Source organism: Zeus faber, assembly GCF_960531495.2.
Source record: "Zeus faber genome assembly, chromosome: 12".
NCBI classification, from domain to species: domain Eukaryota; kingdom Metazoa; phylum Chordata; class Actinopteri; order Zeiformes; family Zeidae; genus Zeus; species Zeus faber.
Genome location: NC_137196.1, coordinates 2,608,780 through 2,625,791, shown reverse-complemented (window position 1 = coordinate 2,625,791; position 17,012 = coordinate 2,608,780). Strand labels below are relative to the sequence as shown.

At 42.4% G+C, this 17,012-nt stretch overlaps 1 protein-coding gene across 1 annotated transcript in view; it reads right to left on the bottom strand.

Annotated features, from left to right (window-relative positions):
• Nucleotides 1-17,012, bottom strand: part of dlgap1a (discs, large homolog-associated protein 1a) — a gene marked incomplete at both ends in the record, with an annotated part of 66,423 nt that overhangs the window by 13,957 nt on the left and 35,454 nt on the right. The window contains 6 exons of the mRNA XM_080010344.1: nt 2,265-2,417; nt 6,963-7,054; nt 7,664-7,787; nt 12,256-12,540; nt 13,077-13,122; nt 16,814-16,896. Coding sequence (XP_079866470.1) covers nt 2,265-2,417; nt 6,963-7,054; nt 7,664-7,787; nt 12,256-12,540; nt 13,077-13,122; nt 16,814-16,896 — 783 coding nt within the window. The remainder of the gene's footprint in view (nt 1-2,264; nt 2,418-6,962; nt 7,055-7,663; nt 7,788-12,255; nt 12,541-13,076; nt 13,123-16,813; nt 16,897-17,012) is intronic.

Genomic DNA, 17,012 nt, shown 5'->3' with positions numbered 1-17,012 from the left:
ATTGTTCATGTCAACAATAAAACATTTGGTATCAACAAGTTGAATTGTTGATATTAACAATAATATATTTTGAAATTAATTAAACACATTCTTGATACAATTACAATAGTGATTCTGCATTGAAAGTGGAAGTGATTAAAACATTTTGGTATCAAGAATTGGTAATGTTGATATCAGACATGTGACCGAGTCCCTGTTATCCATGTCAAAAGTACAGTAAGTCCAAACAAGTCCAAAGTCATTTTTCCTTGGGCAAGTCAAGTCACAGGTTATGTCAAGTCAAGTCAAGTCCCTAGTCAAGTCAGTTTTTTTCCCCATGATAGGGCAGCGTTACCTGCAGTATCCGGCATTTATTAAAAGAAAAGACAAAGAATTAGTACCTGTCTAATCATGATAGTATTTGCCAATCTATCTAACCTGATAAAAACACTGAAAATCAGTGGAATAAATGTAATAAAAAAAAAATATATATCTCAATAAAAGCTTAAATTTCTTAATTTCATCTCAATGAAAGAAATTATTTCCCTCCCCATTACTTTAAAACAATGAAATACTGACAGCCAAACATCAAACTTTGTTACATTCCACCCCTTTCAGTCCGTCTGCCTGCTCGCAGAATATCTCAAAAAGTTATAAACAGATTTGCACAAATGTATTTGATTGAATGAAAATTATTGAATTAAATGTTTTCATCCGAAAGTGATGACTCTTGGCACAGTCGCGGCTGCCATGATGATCTGATCTGATCATACTGTGCATATGTAACCAGTGGGAGGGTAACGAGTGCTTCTGGTTGAAAAAGACATCAGGTAGCAAGGACCTTGACTGACACAGTAGTCACCCAATCATGACAATGCCCAGCGTGCGCTTGCATACCGGGTAACGTTACACTGACACTTGTACTGTGAACATTGACACCGTTGAACATTTTAATGTTTTATTATTATATTAGGGCTCTGCAATATGACAACATAAAACGTAAGACGACAGAAAAATTGTATCGTCTATATATATTTTTTGGAGCCCGACCGATGCCAGATTTTTGGGTCCGATGCCAATCCCAATTTTGGAGAGTCCTAGCCCACCAATTACCAATGTTTTGGCCGATATCTTATCAAAAGGTGCAACATTTTTTAATCAATTTGAAAAACGTGTATTTTAATTTTCTATTATTGAGAACATTCAACTTATAATCAAACAAATAACTAAAAATAAACACACAAATAACTTTTTGATTGAAAAAAAAATTTAAAAGATGATATTAAATAAAAATAAAAATTCTGAGTTCCAGTGAATGCATCCTCACTTCTGAAACAAATTTTTATTGCGAGTTTCCCATGAACACAGTATCGCTCTGTCGGGTTTTGATACCGTTTCTATCACTATGTCGCAATTCAGCAGTAGAACTGTTTCGCGGCAATATGTGACGTGTCATTTGGGGTCACCGTGTTTTATGTTATTTGCCTGTGGGAGCGAATGTAAACAAACATGGAGGAGTGTGGCACTTCGCGGACCAATCATGGTGCACAGAGCTTAACACGGATGACAAAAAAACAGTGTCCCTTGTTTACAACTTACAACTTTATAAACAACAACTTGTGTTTGATAGGGAAATCAAAAATTCCACGATGGCACCATTCATGGATTACTACAACATTTGGCCATCTGTTACTGAGCCTAACATAAGGTGAGGGGGACTATCGAGCCAAACCAAAATAACTTTTTTTTTGCGGATCGTGTTTTAATTCAAGGTTTCGGTGAATGAAAGTATACACAAACAAGTAATTCGAGTCATCATGTCTCAAGTCAAGTCAAGTCACAAGTTTTTAACTTTCAAGTCCAACCCTAACCCTAACCATAACCCAAGTCATTTATTTTTTATCAAGTCAAGTTGCAAGTCATCAAAACAGTGACTCGAGTCAACTCGAGTCCAAGTCACAATGACTCAAGTCCATATCTCTGGTTGATCAAGAATGCCCTTTCTTGATATCAAGAGTTGAATTGTTGCATATCAAGAATGTTTTTTATTGATATCAAAAATGCATATAAAACTAGTTCAATCAGAATTGCAGCTAGAGAAAATTAATAAAAGTTTTCCCTCATATGTGACACATATCTGATGTGACTTGGGCCACCGAATGTCACCTGGGCTACATTATTATTACGTTTTGAAAAAAACAAAAAAAATAAAAAATAAAAAATAAAATTAAAAATACTACCAAGTAAACATTGAAGGACAGACCACTTGGCCTGTGTTTAAATACCTTTCTCTCTGGCAGGTCGAGAGGCCTCCAGTTGTTGGCACGAAGCTGGTGCAGCTCATCGAACTTGAGGCTGATGTTCTCAATGGAGAGCTGCAGCATGTCCCAGAAACCTGCCAGGTCTGAAGACACGGGCCTTGGATGAGCATTTGGGTTCTGAGGAAAAGGGAAGAAACCAAGAAGTCAAATGTAGTTCAAAAAATGTAAAACAAATATTATATATACATATGTAAATTATATATAATATATATCAATTATTTGCTGATATGAGGGGGGGATATTAAACTTAATGAGATCTCATAAAACAAGAAGATAAATTTATGTCACCACAACTTATATTTTCTTAAAATATGAACATATTTTGTTTCAAAGTGAAGATCAAAACTCAGCTATTCACTTTAAAAAGTTACTTTATTTGAGAGAAATTCCCAGAAAGATAACTGAGGACTTATTTTCTTAAAGATACTGTAGCAGTATATTGACAATTCTAGGCTGGTCAATTTATCTCAAAAGCAACTGTTTATTTTCAGGAGGATCTGGCTGGCCAAGATTTCTTATTTTTCTGCAGTCGAAAAGACATTGTGTGTGTGTGCCATTTGGAAATTTGGTCAGATCGAAGCCTATTGGGAAACAAAGCTCTGAATTATCCATGGTAATTTGCCTTGGAGCAGCGCACATGCAGGATGAGCACTTTCTAAAAGAGGTGTAGCTGTAGGATATATATTTATATATATATATATATATATATAAATATATATATATATATATATATATATATATATATATATATATATCAGATGGCTGGACGACTGGTTCAGAGTATCTCCAAAACGGCCTTGTGTGGTGTGCCCGGTATAAGGTGGTTAGTACCTACAAAAAGTGGTCCAAGGAAGGACAACTAGTGAACTGGCAATGGGGTCATGGGCACCCATGAGCTCATTGATGAGCATGTGAGCGAAGGCTAAGCCGTCTGGTCTGATCCCACAGAAGAGATACTGTAGCACAAGTAACCGAAAAAGTTAATGCTGGCTACGATAGAAATGTGTCAGAATACACAGTGCATCGCAGCTTGCTGCGTACAGGGCTGTGAAGCCGCAGACCAGTCAGGGTGCCCATGCACCACTGCCAAAAGTGCCTACAATAGGCACATGGGCGTCACAACTGGACGATGGAGGAATGGAAGGTGGCCTGGTCTGATTAATCTAGTTTTCTTTTGCCATCATGTGGATGGCTGGGAGCTCGTGTGTCATTTACCTGGGGGAGAGATGGCACCAGGATGCACTATGGAAAGAAGGCAAGCCGGTGGAGGCAGTGTGATGCTCTAGGCAATATTCTGCTGGGAAACCTTGGGTCCTAGCATTCATGTGGATGTTATTTTGACACCTACCTACCGAAACATTGTTGCCCGTGAAGTACACCCCTTAATGGCAATGGTATTCCCTGATGGAAGTGGCTTCTTCCAAGAGTATGTGTCTTGCCACACTGTGGCGGCACGGTGGCGCAGTGCGTTGCACTGCTGCCTCACAGCAAGAAGGTCCTGGGTTCGATTCCCGCCTGGGGCGCTGTTGGCACCGTGCTCCGGCGGGTTATCTCCCAAATAGGAGCCTTTCTGTGTGGAGTTTGCATGTTCTCCCCATGCTCACATGGGGTTTCCTCGACCTCCTGTCAGTAAGGACCCCCACCAAAAACATGCACCCATCATGAGACATCATGACAAAGAGTTTAAGGTGTTGACTTGGCCTTCAGATCTCAATCTGATCAAGCATCTGTGGGATGTGCTGGAACAAGTCCTATCCATGGGGGCCCCACCTCATAACTTAAAGGATCTGCTGCTACTGTCTTGGTGCCAGAAACCACAGGACACCTTCAGAGGTCTTATGGAGTCCATGCCTCGACCGGTCAGAGCTGTTTTGGCGGTACAAGGGGGACCTACACAATATTAGGCAGGTGGTTTTAATGCTGTGACTGATCGGTGTCTGTATATAGAACCTGTAAGCTTTGAAAATTCATACGACCGGAATATATATTTATCTGACATATTGTAGTCCCTTCATACACCACCTGGCAATAAAACAATAACTCTGGTTGAGACACTTGAGATATGTGTAATAACAGACTTTAAATTCAAAGACATTAAATTCAAAAAAATCTTTGACTCGACTGGCATTTTTACATTGAACGTGAGGGGTGTTTAAAGGATACGTTTTTTAATCACCGGGTGTCATGACATTTCACTGTATATATGTATGACCATATGTATATTTATGTGACAAATACCCTTTTGAATCTTGAATCTTGCTATTATTAAGGCCTTAAATTAAAATGTTGGATCCCATCAGTTATTAGCCGTGTGATGTCACAAGAGGCTTATAGCTTCTAGTGTTGTCTTCCGTAGTGTGGGTGAGGTTACAAAGAAGGAAGCAAAATGGAGGTTCCAAACAAAACTGGTTCTTCTTTATTTATTTCTCACAACAAAAGGAAAAGGCAAAATGGACAAAATGAGACACTTGTCTGTCTTAAGTTGATTTCACACATGCACTCCAGACAACATCCAGATAATCAGGTCAGGACATTGTCCGGAGTTACCCTCCCACACATGTAGCTCACCACCGAAGATTACCCATTTGGACAAATGTGATTTAGGTGAGAGGCGGAGCCTGTGTAGAGCATGCAGGAGGTTGGATGTGATGCAATGACGCAATGATACTGCAGAGTTTTAGCACACCAAAGATGGCGGACGAGGCTACCTAATTATCTTTTTGGGATTGATACTCCATGTATTGGGACGTAATATAAATGAAAGAGAGGATAGGAATATAATGGAAAGCAGAAAGGTAACTGGTGCATGGTAGAGACGTCATCAACACGCGACATGCTCACTCGCTCGCTGTGAATGCTAGGGACAATTACCTGCTCTGTTCACACATCAGACACTCAATCAGACCTTACGCAGACTTTGTACCAGGGTGCTGGCTGGGTAAATTCTGGGTAATGTCCTGTCCAAATGATTCTGACATTTGTGTTCACACATACAGCTCCTCCGGGTAATGTCTGGTTAATTTCAGGGTTGCAGTGCATGTGTGAAAGTAGCTTTATTCAACTAACTCTTTCCCAAACACTTCTTCCCTCATTATGCTTACATCATATTTTATATATATACTGCATGCACCACCTGTGCCACTCCCATCACCCTGTTCCCTTATGGCTGACTGTATGAGGTCAGAATTATATTGTAGTGCCTCCAAGCAGTGGAAAAGGCCTAGCGACCACCCATGAGCCCTGCAGCCGCACAGACATCCCATGACCGCAAGAACATTTTGGTGCCCTAGGCCAGACATCCACTAGCGTCCCCCTCCCACAATCCTGATTTGTAGCCAAGCCAGCAGGAGGGAACGTAGCATCCATCCATCTCCAATCCTGACATTTTGACATCACAACTGTTACATCACAACCTTTATGAATGGTTTACTCTTGAGAAGCTGACCATTCTGCAAGTTTCTCATTTTTGAAAATGAAGCTTCAAAAACGTGTTTTTAAAGATTAAATGTTTACTACATTGACCACATTTAAGCACAGAGAGAAGCTGTAGCAGTGCAGTATGTTTCTCAATAGTAAAGCATTCAGCGAGGTTGCACTATGAACAGTTTTATATGATGGCAACCAACATCTTCACAAGGTCTGGGTTGCTAAAAAGAGACCCTATCCTTTAAAACATGTATTCTACAATTCCTCACCCTTTATTGGCGCACACCACTGTTTTTCCACCTGAGGAGCCCCGTCTATATAACCTATCAAATGTAGACCTTTTCGCAGACTGCCTTGTTGTACGCTGTGAAAAATCGGAGATATATCTTGATAAACAATTGTTTGCATTATTGTATTCTGAGACCAAGGTTATTTTTAAGAGAACCCAGACCATGAGTTCAGCACCTCACCCAAAGTAAGTCTGATTTTCCACAACACTAGCTTACAGTAGATAACTGCTTGACTCTGTTCGTGTTACTGGTACATATTGAAGGCTGACCAAATCTACCAAAAGCTTGATTTACCAAAATCATCTGTTTAATGATTAATTGTGTTTGTAGTGGTACTTATAATTGTAGTTCTCATAGTAGTAATGGTCTAGTCTGGATTCACATTTTTATACAATTAGTTATGAAAATATAGATTTATATCTGTATACATTCTTTAAATTGGGACTTATCCATATCCATCAAAAACAAGAATCAGGATATGCTGAGCACTCATCTGCAGAAAACAACAGTACAGTTGTACTGTTCATACACAATATGACAAGTACTTTTAATACTTTAAGTACATTTAAGAGCTAGTACTTATACTATACTACTTTTACTAAAGTAGAAACGTCAACATGGTACTTTCACTTTTATTACAGTAATTTTGTATGGGTATATGTACTTTAACTTAAGTATAAGCTCTGAGTAGTTCTTCCACCACTGGTACTACAATGGAAGTGATAGCATTAGTATTCTTAAAATTCAGAACAAAATGTCCAATGATGTGACTCCCGATGTCGCTTTCTTATTGAATGCTTTACCGAAGATGATGATTATTTGCTGCTGCTGAAAAAATTGACTTATTGTTAATTGCTAGTTCTCATTGATTCAATGAATGTGAAATGTACTACTTTTTTAAAATCATTTTTATGTGGTTTAGAAGAGATTTGGGGCGAAAACGCACCAGGTTCTCCTCGCAGAGTTCTCTGAACTGCTGGAACTTCTGGCTCATGAGCAGCTGGGCACTTCCAACTGCACTTCTCATCTTCCCCAGAACTGCAAGAAAGAGGACATGTGTTTTTTTTAATATTCTTCTTCTTTTTTTTTTCTTTTTTTATGAATAAATTAAAAAAATATATACCAAATATATATATATCTATATATATATAGATATATATAAACGCGCCAATCAGCCACAACATTAAAACCACCTGCCTAATAATGTGTAGGTCCCCCTCATGCCACCAAAACAGCTCTGACCCATCGAGGGATGGACTCCACAAGACCTCTGAAGGTGTCCTGTGGTATCTGGCACCAAGATGTTCGCAGCAGATAATTTTAGTCCTGTATGTTGAGAGGTAGGGCCCCCATGGAATCGGTCTTGTTGTTCCAGCACATCCCACAGATGCTCGATCGGACTTCTCTTCACGTGCTCGCTAATATATCCCACCCCTTGGCAGGTGCCATTAGAATGAGATGAGCAATGTTATTCACTTCACTTGTCAGTGGTTTTAATGTTGTGGCAGATATACAGTATGTATATATATATATATATATATATATATATATATATATATATATATATACACACATACACACACACACACACACACACACACACACACACACACACACACACACACACACACACACACACACACATACTGTCATCCGTCAGGTCGTTTTCCTGTTGGTCCAGCTCCATCTGCCGACACCAGCCCTCCATGCGGTCCGTCTCAGCCTGGAGAAGCTTCAGGAACCAGCGTCCGTCTCTCTGACAAACTGCCCGCTGCACCACCATGCAATGAAAATACATTTCTACAACATTCTGCTCAACGTTCAATTTGAGCATCAAATTTTAATCACATAACCTCCTACCGTCACATTGTTAGAATTTGCGTGATGGTGAAAAACATTTTTAAGGGAACATTTCAGGTCCTACTTTTGTTGAACTTCATTGTAGACGACGCATAAAAAGAACATAAAAAGAACATAAAAAGAACATACTCTATATGACATTATTTTTAGTTGTACATTGCAATGTAGAGGTAAAGTTTGGACATTTTTTTCTATTAAATTCCCTCATGGAAACAGGAAGCTCACGTTATAGTTGCCTTATAGTCCTAAACATTTAAACTTTAAACTTGAACTTTTTTTTGTTTGTCTACTGTAGCCTGCACCACTGGCTACAGTACGTTGCCTTGGGGGGAAGAAATAAAGCAGTGCAACTTATTTTTTCTAGTCTCGTTTTTTGTTTCTTATCTCTTATGTTTGCAGAGATATAGAGAAAATTAATTTGAAAATATGAAAAAATACTAAAAAATGTGCCTGGAATTTTAAAATACCTGCATATGTAGTACAAGTGCTGTATGTGTATGTTGTAACGAGAGGCCGTCTGGACTTTGAGAGAGAATATGCTTCCCTCCCTAAGACACCCACAGTAAGACAATGATCTTGGAAGATCAAACCGATTTAACAGTTGGAACTGGCCAAGATAGCAGACACAGCCATCTCTGACCTTTGTCTCCTGAACACTTCCCTTGCTATGAACTCGAATGCACCACGAAGAAAGGGGAATACTCCTTTTTCATGGCCGGTCTACAGAAAGTCTCGCAACAATGATGCCAAACAATGGCTGTCAAAGAAAGTCATTTCCGGTCCCACCTCCCTACTAAAGGAATAAACAGTCCAAACCGACGACCACTTGCTCTCTCTTGCGACCATGAAATTTACCTGAAGAACTTTACTTTACCTGCCACTGTGGCAGGCTGTCTTTTCTTTGTTCTCTTTGAAACCACGTTTTCCGAACCGCGAAGCAGCCACATCGCAGAGACCCTCAGGTAATCATCCTAGCTTGAAAGCCGTTCTTCCATTTACATTCCCTTAAACCCCGGGTGAAGAACCACCAGTTTTTAAATTCCTCTTTTCGGCTCCAATTTTCGGCTCATTCCCATGGTGAAAGTTCGGATATTTCCAAACCAGAAACCGTGGGTTGATAAATCCATCCGCTGCGCTCTGGATGCTCGCACGGCCACTTACAACGACGGTCTTGTATCCGGAAATATGGATACAAGACCGTCGTAAAAAGCGTCGTAAAAAGCGTCGTACAATCGATGAGGGACGCTAAATGGGCGTACAGAGAGACCGTGGAGCTACAGATGGAGCGGGGGGACACAAGACGCTTGTGGGAGGGGCTGCGGACAATAACAAACTACAAATACAGCTCCTCCCCAGCCACGAGTGTGGACGCCCCCCTAGCCAACCAACTGAACTCCTTTTATGCGCGGTTCGAGTCTGGCAACAGCACCGCTAGCTCGCCGGATAATTGGAGTTACACCGCTGGGGATGAGCGCGCACTCTCAGTGTGAACTCCTACGCGCCTCGCCGTTCCAGGACCCGACAATACGGAAAGATCCCTGATTCTCCTCGACGTTCCGGAACGACAGCCCACAGGAATCCTGAGTCGATCCGGTTACAAAGGCGAACGACTCATCAGAGCCCATACAGTGATCCAGAAAAAGGATCATCCTGTAAAGCATGGCTAAGCGGACAACGCCATCACCCTGGCAGTGCACACGACCCTCTCCCACCTGAACAAGAGCAACACATACGTGAGGATGCTGTTTGTAGATTTCAGCTCAGCATTCAACACAATTGTGCCCACTAAGCTTGTTCCCAAGCTCAGGATCCTGGGTCTTAACACCTCCCTCTGTAACTGGATCCTGGATGTAGGCTATGTGGGTGGGGATGCGGCGGGCCTGTCACGCTCCTGCCGAAGCATGCTTCTCGTCCGTCCCAAAATTTTAATCCCACTCACATTAGCTTCGAACACACACGCATTGGCACACCAATCCTACTCCAAACAGCACTCCATCGAACCAGGGTCTGCGAGACAGGAGGGGTGCGAGTGAGTTGGGTTCGACTTGCCTGAAGGACTCGCAGCCCCAGCCCCGCAATTTTAACTGCAGTTACCAACAGCACACATTGAGCACTGGGGTTTTCCGGGGTGGCCGGTCGCTGGCGGGTCGGTGTGGTGGCGTGGTTGGCCAGGGGGCGGTCGGGTGGGCCCCTCCTCCCGGCCTGGCTGGAGTCCTGACGGCTTGTGCCTGGTGGCTTGGCTTGTGATGTGCTGGGACCTGGCGGGGCTGCGGAGAGCTCCGCGGGGTCCCTTCTGGGGCCCCTGGGGGGACTGCCTGTCGTTGGGGGTGTGGGTTGGGGTGTGGGGTGCGGCTGTTGGCCTTTTGCTTCTGCGGCGGTGCTTCTCTGCGCCGGGTGCCCCGGGTGCTGGGGGCGGCGGAGGGCTTGTATACCTGACGGCCTGCCGGCATAGCTGGGGGGGGGGGGCGGGGGGGTGTAACATCAAGGTGCCCCGCACTGGGCACTTGCTGCTACGTGTGTGGTCACTTGGCACTCACGCTGGGCGGGGCGCCTGGTCGGCTGAGGTGGGGCGGCCCCCCCCCCCCCTTGTGCGGGGCGTGGGTGGGCGTGGGGGTGTTGCTGGCCCGCCGGGGGTTGTCCGCGGGGCTATGGAGTTCGGGGGGCTTTGGGGCCCCTTGCGCTGCCTGGAGGCACCGCAACATAATACCGACCTTCTACACCAGTATGAATGGGGATAAGTCATGTACACTCACCGGTGGACATCTTACACACACGCACACCCACGCACGCACGCACACACACATGCTACGGACTGTTCACGCTGCTGCCGTCTGGTAAACGTTACCGGAGCATCCGGACACGGACTACCAGACTTACAAAGTAGTTACCCTCAGGCCATCAGGCTTCTCAACCTGCAACATCTGTAGTCAAGTTCAAGTTCAAGTTCAAGTTCAAGAGATTATTTGTCACATACATATACATATGGTCATACATATATGCAGTGAAACGTCATGACACCCGTTGATTACGCACAATAAGCTCTATAAGCTCCAAAAATACTAAAAAAATACCAAAATGTGCGTAATCGACACAAGGTGCTCGCGCAGGCAGCCGCAAGGGGAGGCGCCACAATCACGATTCTGGGTTCTGTAATTATATAATATAATTAATTGACTGTGTTATATGATGTTATGTAGTAATAGGAGTATTAAAACTACAATATATAGAATATATTATGTTTTTACTGTTGGACTGCTTATTGTTTGTATATATTGTGAATTGAGTGTACATTCCCCTCTTATTTCTCTGTACTTTATGCTTCCCCATTGAGTTGCTGCAACGCCTGAATGTCCCTCACCTGGTACCAGAAAGGTACCCGGTACTTGTCAGGAAAGGGAATTCTCTGCTCGCCACAACAGACAAAAATACTAATGAAGGGCGCAACACATGTAAATTAAATTTACATCACAACAACTACATGTACATATCCACCGGCACTCCTTCCCTTTATATTTATATCCATATCTTGTGCAACAGACTGACCTATTTCTGTTGGAACTGCTACAATGTTCCAATTTTTTAGTTTCCGTTCTAGGATTATTTTTCTTATTTCAATTATATGTACATACACTGCACCCTCTTGCCCGTATTTGTAACAATCGACTCTTACTATTTTTATATTGGACTCTTATTTAAAAAAAAATAATTATTATTATTTCCTCCTTATATTTGCGTTATTTTATCTTTTCATGTCCACTGTGCAGTTGTTGCCTGTCATGCCCCATGAATTTCATTGACCTGAATGACCTTGTGTTGTACTGTAAACTTGACAAATAAAACACTTTGAACTTTGAACGTTGAACTAAGTGATGTTGGAAAGGCAAAGCGATTCTTTCCTTTCTATTATTCAGTATAGAATACGTTAGTTGCGCATTAACGCGCAATCAGATAAAATCCCTCTCAGTCAATATCCTCCTCTTCCCATAGCAGCCACCATTTAATTTGCCGGATGTGTGTTTATGTTTTAACCTACTTTGTCTCACGATCTCAACCTTATTACCATATTATAAGAACTCTGTGGTTTAAAATAAACATTGACTGTTTGATTAAAAAGTAGTCATGTATTTATCTGATATATAGTGTCGGAATTTCGGAATGTAAAATAACCCGCTTCCCTGAGAGCCAAGGACCTTTGTCACTGCCTGTGAACTATTTTTTTTCCAGGTCTTATCAAAACCTGGTGGTGCCCAAACTAAACTAAAATAAAAATAAAAATATGAATTATAGGTCACTCTACAATGTGTATCGTAGACCACCAGCATAATTATCTTGAAGTGATTTTTACAACATCAATGAAGACACAATGCACAAGTCCATACCTCCAAGATGGCGGAACTGTTGAAACTAATCTCTAGCGGGTCGTCGGTAATGTTGTCTATCCACGGGTCCGGCGGGGGCAGGATGGATGGGTCGAAGCCCACATCCTCATACTCGTCCGAGGCGCAGGCGTGGTAGTGGTTACCTGAGCCCTGGATGCTCACTGTGGAGGTGGCGGTGTCCCGAGAGTACTGGCGGGAGACTGTGCTGGAAGACCTGTAGTCCAGGTCAGTGCCCAGGTCAGAGTCAAGAGGTGTGTCCAGCAGGTCCGGTAAGTCCAGATCCGCCTGGAATGATTGATATGGTTGCTAAAATAACTGATTGAAAAAAATGTATGCGAAAGAACTTCGAAATGAACCGAGATTAAAGTCAGATAACATATCAATTCTTGAACGCACATAGCAATTTAGCAATGAGGACACACTCATGGGTTTAGCCCAAAATAATATCATCATAAGCAAATGAGCATAAGAGTATGGCACCTGTGGGGTATGTGTAGCACCAAGACATCTTACAACCTGTTACAATGCCAGTCTGTGTGGACATTTCCCATATTTGAGTGACTGGTTCCCCTTTACATGACGTGACATAAATTCTTCAACCCCTAAATTTTATTTTGGGTGGATCTGCTATTGGATGTGGCCATAATGACTAGAACAGTGCTATGTACATGCATGGTCCATTTTGAATTAATGTATTTTTGTTTAGCTGCATATCATATCTGAATATATGGTTCTGATTAAAGCTGTAAATTTATGAGTTTAATCTCGGAATATTACCACCTACTACCACAATGTCTATAAGATGTAACATTTCAGCGTACCTGCACTGCTGCAGTGACACTGTTGGAGCGCTGGAACCGGCGATACCTAGCCCAGAGAGGGAGACAAACACAACAGTAAACACTAAAGTGAATGGTCTCACTTCATATGACCTCATGTAGCCTGTTGTGCTCCTTCAGTTTGTTTTAATCCACACATTATATATATATATATATAGATATATATATATATATATATGTGTGTGTGTGTATGTATGTGTGTTTATGTATGTTTGTGTGTGTGTGTATATATATATGTGTGTGTATATAGTATATATGTGTATATATATATACAGTATATATATATATATATATATGCGCTATTTGGCCCATTTCAAAACAAAAAGAACACAAGTTCTAAGTCACAATTTGAATCAACCAGATATAGTGGAAATAGAATACAGTGGTACCTCGACTTACGACTGTAATTCGTTCTATAAGAACGGTCCTATGTTAAAACAGTCGTATGTCAAAGCAATTTTTCCCATATAAATTATGAAATCATGAAAGGTGAAAATACACAAACTACACAGCACAAACACAGTAAATATGAAAAAAAGATCGATGAGCCATGAACTAAGTGCACACGCGATGTAGGTGCCCGCTGACTGACTGCTGACTGACTGGCTGCTGACTGGCTGCTGACTGGCCGCCGACACGCCAACTGCAAATTTCCATGGTCATATCTTGGAGCAGTCGTCGCAAGTCGATACAAATTTTCGTGACTATCGCTACTCATATCTTTACATTTACATTTAGTCATTTAGCAGACGCTTTTATCCAAAGCGACTTACAATTATTCAAACACTGACGGACGCAGCCATCAGGAGCAATTAGGGGTTAAGTGTCTTGCTCAAGGACACTACAGCATGCTAGCAGGAGGAGCCTGGGATCGAACCAGCAACCTTTGGATCACTAGACCACCAGCTCTACCGCCTGAGCTACCATCCCCCATCTTGGATTAGTCGTAAGTAGATGCGGTCGTAATTCGAGGTACCACTGTATTAGAAAATAATGCAGTTTTATGAAATGTAGTCATATGTAATAAAAGTACATTATTGCTAAATTGCCTGCAAAAAAATACTGATAGACAGAACTCCAAAGCACTTGTAAACTTCTAATCAGAACTTGTTGATTAGTTGGTAAATAACACCAACCAGCGACAGCTCTGAGCTATTTTTGAACACAGCAGTGTGGAGTGGAGTGAAAGGATGTGAAAGTACATAGTTGGCCTGGCAGGCCCCCGGACTGTGGGGAGCAGGGGATGCTTTCATCAAAACCTGAAAATGCACTATATTCACAAATACTCTAAATAAATCTGAATGTAATCAAAACACTGCATATCAGCTTATATCATGTGGGGAATCTACTGGGAACGTCTCCTGGGACCCGAAGACCAGGAGTTTTCAATCTAAGGGAATTGTTGGCATAGATTATGTATCACACCTATTCGTTCTGATTTCAGTCTTGGCGGTTTGTGGCACTTCTACTTTATGATGCGAAGGAAAGAGACAGCGAATGAACCTCCACCACACAGCACAAACTGTGTGGGAGGCAGAGCTAAAAGAGACAGCAAGAGGGAGAGCGTAGGCAGCAAACAAGATAGAGAGAGAGTGAGAGATAAATAAATAAGATAACGCACTTAATTTATCGCAATGCCATGGGAACGTTGGTCCTCCAGGAAACAGAAATGTTGAGGAAACCATGAATTCAAATACGTGAAAAATTAAAAAAAAAACGGTTCACGGTATGAGCAACACATTCAAAATAGTTACATTGAACTTCTGAAATAAACACTAATGTCTGTAACTTTAACTGTAGCCTGTGAGTCCTGTAAGACACAGAGCTGTAAAGTATTCGACGCGCATTTGAGAAAAGACGTTTTTCGGTGCTTTGTTGTCAAGACTGCCTCGAACTGATTGATGGAACTGGAAGGAAAGGTGGAAAAAGTTGTTTGGGTTGACTGATAAGTGATGGTTGTAAGTGGTTGGTTGGTTGGTTAGTTGGTTAGATGGTTGGTTCGTGGGTTGACTGGTAAGTTTCTATAAGTGAGGAATGGTTGGTTGGTTGGTTGGTGGGTTGACCAGTAAGTTTGGATAATTGAGGGTTGGTTGGTTAGTTGGTTGGTTGGTGGGTTGATCGGTAAGTTTGGATAAGTGATGGTTGGTTGGTGGGTTAACAGATAAGTTTGGATAAGTGACGCTTGGTTGGTAGGTTTGTGGGTTGCCTTGTAAGTTTGGGTAAGCGAGGATAGGCTGGCTGGTGGCCCCTGGCCGTGCCCCCAGGAATCAGTTTTCCTTGTGTCTCTGGGCTGTTCCTCTTCCCTTGTGTCTCCTGTCTCCCCCGTCTGTCTCTGTATGTGCATGTATGTTGGTGTGGGCCAGGCTCCCTTCTCCACTCTCCCGTCTCCTGGCTCCAGACTTGCAGGCAATCCACACCTCATCATTGTCTTAGGGTATGAACCCTGGCTTCTCACCCACTCAATGCAAGATTGTTGCTTAACCTCAGTGGTAGTAGAGCCAACCTTTTCTCTGCGAAATCCTTCTGTCCTGTCCTTTAGATAATGCTAACCCGTCTATCTGTGTCCCAGAATCATCTTGCCCTTACCTGCCATCCTGCCAGCCTGCCTGCAGCCATATCGCTTCCACGCTACACCCCAGCTACGCATTTCCACTCCCCTTCTTCCCTCTTGCTGCCACTGGATCCCTTTCCCCTTCTTCGCCATGCCAGACCTAGCCCGCAAATAAACCTTTTTCCTTCTCACACTTCTCTGAGTCTGTGTCCTGCGTTTAGGTCCCCCCAGAATCCATAACAAAGTGAGGGTTGGTTGGTGGGTTTACCATAAAGTTTGGATTATGTAAGAGTTGGTTGGCTGGTTGACAGCTAAGTTTGGATAAGTGAGGGTTGTTTTGGTTGGTGTATTGATTGGTACATTTGGATAAGTGAGGATTGCTTGGTGGGTTGACCAGCAAGTTTGGATTATTTGAGTGTGGGCTGGTGAACTGGTCAGTAAGTTTGGATAAAGGAGGATTGGTTGGATGGAAGGTTGACCGGTAAGTTTGGATAAGTAAGGGTTGGTTGGTGGGTTGACATTTGGATAAGTGACGGTTGTATGGTTGGTGGTTTGTGGGTTGACCTGTAAGTTTGTATAAGTGAGGGTTGGTTGTGTTGGTTGGTTTATTGGTTCATTGGTATGTAGGTTGGTAGGTGGGTAGGTAGGTATGAACACTCAGGTTCAGTGAATCTGAAATAACCTTAACCTACTCCTCCATGCCAGAGGACAACCTTGACAAGAGTCTGTTGACAGTTTTGTACAGAGACGAAAGACCAGTGACAAGTGACTCACATGATGGGTCACATGACATCAAGTTCATTCATCAGCTGACCAATCATGTCAAAGAGGGCTGGCGGTTTGTTGAACAACAAAGATGGAAAGATGCAATAAAGTACATCATTGAAAGGTTTGTTTTGCGAGTAAGTGAATGTACGGAGCTTTATGTCATGTCCGATTGGAAGTATTCCAATGGCCAGCACAAAGAAGCAGTCTGGAGTCAAAATCAGGCATTTGTTAGGATTATCAGATAAAGTAGCTGACCCATAGGATCCATGACCGAATATAGCACTGGTGACAGCACTTTTCTACTCAGTAAAGTTATGTTCACACGAAGCACAGAAAAGTGATTGATGTGAACGTACCCTTATTGAAACAAACAACTAATAGAAAATAAAGGCTGACTGACCCTCTCTCATCCTCCACCTGGACTCCTATGGAGGTGAACTTGGACAGGTCTTCTGCATCTTGAGTCTCCTCAGAGCCATCAACCTGCAGGGCGAACAGAGTGCAGACATTAGATTGTCAAGTGTCTGTCTGTCTAATACAATTGGAAACACCATAGAAAGCGTTAATATGGAAGAGACAGAGCACGCCATTAGTTTGAA